The sequence below is a fragment of the Linepithema humile genome, chromosome 8 (genome assembly GCF_040581485.1).
Source record: "Linepithema humile isolate Giens D197 chromosome 8, Lhum_UNIL_v1.0, whole genome shotgun sequence".
Classification (NCBI taxonomy): Eukaryota; Metazoa; Arthropoda; class Insecta; order Hymenoptera; family Formicidae; genus Linepithema; species Linepithema humile.
Window position 1 is genome coordinate 7258108 of NC_090135.1, and position 8371 is coordinate 7266478.

An 8371-nucleotide genomic window follows, 5' to 3' on the forward strand; every position below is an offset into this window, starting at 1 on the left:
ACCTGCAAAGTTCAATTTCTCCGACGTTTCCTGCCATTCACAGTTGACAAAGTCTCCTGGTTTGAGAGGGCTCGCAATTTTGGTATGAAACAGCTTCCATTCATGCATTATCTCCTCGAGCCTTGCAATGAACACCTCCCATTCGGACACGGTAGTGAAATCATGATGATAAAAGTCCTCAATCTCTACATGATGCATTTTCGAATCTACTTCTAACCTAAGACAATGTTTATCACTGTGTGATGTTTAAGATTCTTTTTTTTTTTCTTTACAGATATCTGTTTCTTTTAAAGCACAGTGTCACTTTTTTTTCAACTTTTTGTCTTTTTGCTCATAAATTTATATTTACTTCCAAAAATATCAGTATTTCTATCAAATAAGAATACTGCACATTTCACACGCATTTGACGTTTCTATTGCTACTAGCGTCAGCTGATCGGTTCAAGTTTGTCCATTTCTCGCAAAGTAACGTTCATTTTTTTTATTTGGAAATAAAGGATACAGATGGCACTGAATACTAGACTACATAATCGACTTAAGGTATAATCATCATACATAGTGATTGACCGATGATAAATTTAAATATTTAAATTATATGGAGAGAGAGAGAGAGAGAGAGAGAGAGTTATTATATCTCTTCTATCACAGCCATTTACATTAATCAAGATATATATTGTTTATTTATATAATATATTTTATTTAAGAAATAATTAACAAAATTAATATTAAATTTTATTCATACATTTGTTGAAATATGAAATTATATTATTATTATATTAATGAATATATCTATAATTTTATTAATTAATTATTAAATTCAGATTTATTGTTCCAATAATCATACATTTTTGTTTCTATTCCGATAAATTCTTTGCAATTAATTCAATTATCAGAAGAAAGATTAACTAATAAATCTTGATAAACTTAATGTTTAATACTTACAATTCTATTTTATAAGTTAACTTGGTCAACTGTGAATTTGTTTTAATATCTTTCAAATTTTTTTTAAACCGAAGATGAAAGCTTGAACGGGAAAACAATTCTATAAATTACTGCTCTATAAATTATAAAATCACACGTATATAAGCTAGCAAATTAAAAATAAAATAGGCAGTTTTCTACATGTTTAAGGAAAATATTGAATGTGTACTTTATGATTATCTGCCTAAATATTTCTACAATAGATTGAAAACAGCTATTCTACTTTTAGGTGAATCGGCCAGCTCTCGTTCAAAGATCTCGCGCGATTTCTACGCTGGGCGGTAGTCAATGGTGTGTCAAGTGGATAAATTATTCATGATTAAAACGTATAAGTTAATAAGCTGTAGTACAAGCCCGGGTCGAAGCAGAGATGAGTGATCGTAAATGTAAATCAACCGGAGCTATGGATACTCAGCTTCGTAACACGAAAGGGGCGCGGTAGCGGCCGACCATTAACTGCCCATATCGTCTATCGTTCATCTCTTCTGTTCTGTTCTGCTTTGCCATCACAAATATATTCATCTCGAAATCCGTGCATTATGCTTCTATGAGCGAATGCCGTATTATCCTATTTGAGCCGCGACTAGCATACATTACATAAGTCTCAACGTTACAGATTAGATTCCACTCTTAAAACAGGCATGAAAGATCGATACTCGAATGTAACGAAAGTATTGTTGATGCTTTTCCGCGACGCTGATTGGTTATTGCGATTATTCTGATAGTTTGATAGATTGAGAGCGAAGGTTATTTTGACGGTTATTTAAAATTAAAAAAATTTATTAAAATATTTAGATTTCTTAATTATTAAATTACTATAAGTGCGCGCGCGTAGCGCGCGCCTGTATTGTTCTAGTCTATGAAAAATTATTATGGTCATTTCAATTATTGGATACAAATTTATCATGCCTTGAAGTTAATTTATAGAGATAACAAGAAATGTCATTTGTCTTCAAAGGTAAAAAAGATTAATGAATCTTTCATTTGTCTTTTAAACAACCATGTTGTTTCCAATATTTTACAATTAATAAATAATAAATGAACGATAAAAACCTCAAAGTTGCTTCGCCGATGCCCGATGTCTCACCTGAGTCTGCTCATCTTCTCAGCATAAGGGAACACGATTCACTCGCAATTCACTCGCGAAAATCTGATTAATTACTGTCGCGCGACTTTTATACGGCACTCCCGCGATGCGTACTTTATTATATAAAAGAAATAATACTCGAATATATTGTCGCACGGATACGTTCGACTTTCTATAGAAAATGACAGAATGATATTTATAAAAAGTAATTATCTCACCGAAGTAGTGATTTTGAGGTTAATTGTAATGAGAGAATAGTGAAAAGAATGTAGTATAGAACTTGTTGGATGGTTAAGATAATAAAAATGACACATCGATACACCCTGATGTACGATTCGCTCCGTGCGACTATCACTTGCAAAAAAGACAGCAGGATAATAGCAAAAATAAGGTCTTGCACAGATTTTGATTTAGAGGAATATGTAAATGTGCGCGCCAACACACAGCGCAAGAGAGAGAAAGAGAGAGTAAGAAAGAGTGAGAGAGGATATGACGTGAGACCTACGTGTGTGCGACGACATCACAACCCCACCATACGGCTCAGTCTCGAAACGTATTCCCTCTCTCTCTCTCTCTCTCACGCGCTACATTCAGCATACATTTCAGCTCGTACATTTCACGCATTTTTCCAAATCTAAATTTACGCGATCTTATTTTTGGTATTATTCTGTTATCTTTTGCACGGCGATACTCGTACAGGGCGGATCGTGTATCGGAGCATATTGGTACGTTATTTCTATTATTTCAAACGTTTTAACAAGTTCCATGCTACACCTTTGGTTGTTTTCCAGCAAAGAACACAAGTTGACACAAATCGACACAAGTATCACTCTGTCTTTGTTCGATATTCAATGAGCAACAGAGAGAATAATACTTTTGTGTCGCTTGTGTCTCTTGGTGGAAAACTACCTTTATTACTCTTTCATTTCAACTAACCTCCGAAATCACTCTCTCTACTTCGATGAGATGAGAAAATCATTTCTTACAAATTCCTTTGCTGTTTTGCTACAGAATGCCAAACGCATTCGTGTGATATCCGATATTATCTTTGTTCTTATGTAAGTCGAAACGCGTCGAGAATGTAGATCGATTAAATCGCGTATTTCGAAGGATTTATTTCATCGAAATTTATTGCGCGGGCAGCAGTGTTCACGCAAAGCACCATGTTTCGTGACATTTACATATTTTACGTGAGTATTTATCTTTAATTCTTATTCATATATTTATTCATTTGTGCCATGATGCAAAATAAAAAAACGCTCAAAGAGCTTTAAACAGCGGAATTTTAATGAAGTAAAATTAATTTTTATATGAAATTACGCTGGCGAATCTACAGGTAAAAATTTTAAAGATACAATAGAAAACGAAAAATAAAATAGTTAATTATCGAAATTAAAATTCTCAACGCAGAAAGAATATCTTGAAATGTGTAAAATATTATATATCATATTAGGAATTTCGATGACTCACGGCATGGGGAGGTTTGGTGGGGTTGTTTACATACACTCTGTAGCCTACGTACTCTATGTCCTCTCTCTCTCATTACCACGCTTTCTCTCTCGCACGCGTTATTGACACATACATTCTTTTCTCCTACTCCTAAATCACACTTGGATCCTTCGACACGACCTTGTATAAATGAATCCTTGCTCCTGGACTATTATTATTCGTACGGCGGTACTTGAGCGAGGCAGACCGTTCGCGTATCGGCGCGTTATCCCTCCCAACTATCTCCAATTCTTATTACTCCTTACAGTTTTTTACCTTCCTCCCCCTTTTTTATCGTTACCTGTTGCGTACATGGCAGCATGTCGAACGCGTATTCCGTGTGATGAGCGATATTCGAGTTTAACTTTTGTCCTAATATGACAAAATACGCGTCGGGAGTGTCGGCTAAAATATCGCTAAAATATATTATTGTAACATCGTTCCGCCGTAATTTCGCAGTAATATAGAACGCGGAGTGCCGTTTAAAGTGCCGTGCGATTTTCGTATTTCGCGTCGCGATCGCGTGTGAATACTTTGAAGACCACTGAGAGGAGGAGGAGGCTCGGGAGGAGCATCAGACGCCGGCGGAACAACTTTAGAGTAAGTTATTATTTGTTATTTATTATTTGCAAAATGTTGTGCACAAAATATTAGAAATATTCAATGATATATTTGTAATGTTTAATATTCATATTTAATTATTAGAAATTTTTAACATATATATTATTATTATTATTATTATTATTATTATTATTATTATTATTATTATTATTATTATTATTATTTTACAAATATTAATCATTTTGAATGCAGCTCTATAATCGATTTAATTTTCTGTGTTACAGATCAGCTTTGCAGCTTTGTGTGCGTAATCGGTGCTACAAAATATATTCATTCCGTCGTATAGTATAAGAAAATGCGCGTCGGGAGTGCCGTTAATGCCGAGAGTTATAGCGAATCTATAGATGAACGCATTTTTGCTGTATGACAAATATTGGGACACGATTTTCTTTGACTTTAGGCTTGGCTCGGGGGAGGGAAAGGTCGGTTTCAATCATAAAATCTCGACTACGGCAGGGCAATCTTCGGTTCTACGTGCAGCGCGCTAGTTGTACAGATAGCCGGACTGTCGAAGGTAGTCGAGGACGGCTACCGGAGTTAGTCAAACGCTACCGATTGCTTTTCAGATGTCTTGTATCTAGTCGGTTGATTGCATGACTAATCGCACCTCATCTTCTTCGAGCTTACCTTTGCCCTCTGTTTTGAGAGAATCGTGCCCCAATTGATAAATGTGGTCGTCTGAAACGCGGACGAAATTCGCGCGTAACGTCGCAGCTTGGACAGTTCGGTTCGATTCGCCTGTGATGTCGGGAGTGTCGTTTTAAGTATCGCGCGATTTTCGTATTCAGGTACGCATGCGAGCAATGCATGCGCCGCGAACGCGTGAGATTCAATGTGAGTGCTTCGAAGGACCACTGAGAGGAGGAGGAGGCTCAGGAAAAGCATCGGGCGCCGGCGGAGCAACTTTACGGTAAGCAATAATTCATTTATTTGTTATTCGCAAAATATTGCATATAAAATATTATATAATGTAGCGGGATATAAAATATTTGAAATACTTTAAATATTTAGTAAAATATTTATAATAGTAAAATAATATTCACCATTTTTAGAAATTTTTTACATGTTATTATTTCAACTAATTAAACTTTTTTCTTTATTCAAAAAATATATTTTTGAAAATTTTAATTCTTTGTCTAGACGTGTGCATAAATAAACGAATATAAAGTTTAATGTGCGCAGTAATTATTCTATAAATATTTATTATTTCAAACACTAATCTGCATTTATTTTTTTATTTTACAGATCAACTTTGTGCGCGTAATCGGTGCTACAAAATATATTCGTTCCGTCGTATAATATAAGAAAATGCGCGTCGGGAGTGCCGTTAATGCCGAGAGTTATAGCGAATCTATAGATGAACGCATTTTTGCTGCATGACAAATATTGGGACACGATTTTCTTTGACTTTAGGCTTGGCTCGGGGGAGGGAAAGGTCGGTTTCAATCATAAAATCTCGACTACGGCAGGGCAATCTTCGGTTCTACGTGCAGCGCGCTAGTTGTACAGATAGCCGGACTGTCGAAGGTAGTCGAGGACGGCTACCGGAGTTAGTCAAACGCTACCGATTGCTTTTCAGATGTCTTGTATCTAGTCGGTTGATTGCATGACTAATCGCACCTCATCTTCTTCGAGCTTACCTTTGCCCTCTGTTTTGAGAGAATCGTGCCCCAATTGATAAATGTGGTCGTCTGAAACGCGGACGAAATTCGCGCGTAACGTCGCAGCTTGGACAGTTCGGTTCGATTCGCCTGTGATGTCGGGAGTGTCGTTTTAAGTATCGCGCGATTTTCGTATTCAGGTACGCATGCGAGCAATGCATGCGCCGCGAACGCGTGAGATTCAATGTGAGTGCTTCGAAGGACCACTGAGAGGAGGAGGAGGCTCAGGAAAAGCATCGGGCGCCGGCGGAGCAACTTTACGGTAAGCAATAATTCATTTATTTGTTATTCGCAAAATATTGCATATAAAATATTATATAATGTAGCGGATATAAAATATTTGAAATACTTTAAATATTTAGTAAAATATTTATAATAGTAAAATAATATTCACCATTTTTAGAAATTTTTTACATGTTATTATTTCAACTAATTAAACTTTTTTCTTTATTCAAAAAATATATTTTTGAAAATTTTAATTCTTTGTCTAGACGTGTGCATAAATAAACGAATATAAAGTTTAATGTGCGCAGTAATTATTCTATAAATATTTATTATTTCAAACACTAATCTGCATTTATTTTTTTATTTTACAGATCAACTTTGTGCGCGTAATCGGTGCTACAAAATATATTCGTTCCGTCGTATAATATAAGAAAATGCGCGTCGGGAGTGCCGTTAATGCCGAGAGTTATAGCGAATCTATAGATGAACGCATTTTTGCTGCATGACAAATATTGGGACACGATTTTCTTTGACTTTAGGCTTGGCTCGGGGGAGGGAAAGGTCGGTTTCAATCATAAAATCTCGACTACGGCAGGGCAATCTTCGGTTCTACGTGCAGCGCGCTAGTTGTACAGATAGCCGGACTCTCAAAGGTAGTCGAGGACGGCTACCGGAGTTAGTCAAACGCTACCGATTGCTTTTCAGATGTCTTGTATCTAGTCGGTTGATTGCATGACTAATCGCACCTCATCTTCTTCGAGCTTACCTTTGCCCTCTGTTTTGAGAGAATCGTGCCCCAATTGATAAATGTGGTCGTCTGAAACGCGGACGAAATTCGCGCGTAACGTCGCAGCTTGGACAGTTCGGTTCGATTCGCCTGTGATGTCGGGAGTGTCGTTTTAAGTATCGCGCGATTTTCGTATTCAGGTACGCATGCGAGCAATGCATGCGCCGCGAACGCGTGAGATTCAATGTGAGTGCTTCGAAGGACCACTGAGAGGAGGAGGAGGCTCAGGAAAAGCATCGGGCGCCGGCGGAGCAACTTTACGGTAAGCAATAATTCATTTATTTGTTATTCGCAAAATATTGCATATAAAATATTATATAATGTAGCGGATATAAAATATTTGAAATACTTTAAATATTTAGTAAAATATTTATAATAGTAAAATAATATTCACCATTTTTAGAAATTTTTTACATGTTATTATTTCAACTAATTAAACTTTTTTCTTTATTCAAAAAATATATTTTTGAAAATTTTAATTCTTTGTCTAGACGTGTGCATAAATAAACGAATATAAAGTTTAATGTGCGCAGTAATTATTCTATAAATATTTATTATTTCAAACACTAATCTGCATTAATTTTTTTATTTTACAGATCAACTTTGTGCGCGTAATCGGTGCTACAAAATATATTCGTTCCGTCGTATAATATAAGAAAATGCGCGTCGGGAGTGCCGTTAATGCCGAGAGTTATAGCGAATCTATAGATGAACGCATTTTTGCTGCATGACAAATATTGGGACACGATTTTTTTTGACTTTAGGCTTGGCTCGGGGGAGGGAAAGGTCGGTTTCAATCATAAAATCTCGACTACGGCAGGGCAATCTTCGGTTCTACGTGCAGCGCGCTAGTTGTACAGATAGCCGGACTGTCGAAGGTAGTCGAGGACGGCTACCGGAGTTAGTCAAACGCTACCGATTGCTTTTCAGATGTCTTGTATCTAGTCGGTTGATTGGATGACTAATCACCTCATCTTCTTCGAGCTTATCTTTGCCTTCTGTTTTGAGAGAATCGTGCCCCAATTGGTAAATGTGGTCGTCTGAAACGCGGACGGAATTCGCGCGTAACGTCACAGCTTGGACAATTCGGTTCGATTCGCCTGTGATGTCGGGAGTGCCGTTTTAAGTATCGCGCGATTTTCGTATTCAGGTACGCATGCGAGCAATGCATGCGCCGCGAACGCGTGAGATTCAATGTGAGTGCTTCGAAGGACCACTGAGAGGAGGAGGAGGCTCAGGAGGAGCATCGGGCGCCGGTGGAGCAACTTTAAAGTAAGTAATTATTTGTTATTTATTATTTGCAAAATGCGCACAAAATATTAGAAATATTTAATGAAATATTTGTAATGTTTAATATTTATATTTAATTATTAGAAATTTTTGATATAATTAACCTTTTTTTCAATAAATTTTTTATTAAATATTTGCTTAAATAAATAAGTTAAAAAGTTGAATGTGCACAATTATTATTTTACAAATATTAATCATTTTGAATGCAGCTTTAACCGATTTACTTTTTTG

General features: G+C 36.4%; 1 protein-coding gene and 1 long non-coding RNA gene across 3 annotated transcripts in view; one reads left to right on the forward strand and one right to left on the reverse strand.

The window, feature by feature from the left end:
- Rab3GAP1 (RAB3 GTPase activating protein subunit 1) overlaps positions 1-2521 on the reverse strand; it is a 30575-nt gene extending 28054 nt beyond the window's left edge. Inside the window, exon 1 of one of the 2 annotated variants that reach the window (XM_067360289.1) lies at positions 2035-2521. Coding sequence is in view for 1 of the 2 variants with exons in the window: in XM_012376800.2 (XP_012232223.1) it covers positions 3-198 (196 nt within the window). In the remaining variant the exon portion in view is untranslated. Of the gene's footprint in view, positions 1-2; positions 506-2034 lie in introns of those variants that run through there. The other variant, XM_012376800.2, reaches the window with a different exon arrangement.
- A 1026-nt stretch (positions 2522-3547) lies between these two features.
- LOC137001448 (uncharacterized) lies at positions 3548-7881 on the forward strand. Its single transcript, XR_010891459.1, has 3 exons — positions 3548-4156; positions 4402-5087; positions 5423-7881. It is a non-coding gene; the product is annotated as an uncharacterized lncRNA (long non-coding RNA).
- Positions 7882-8371: the final 490 nt, after the last annotated feature.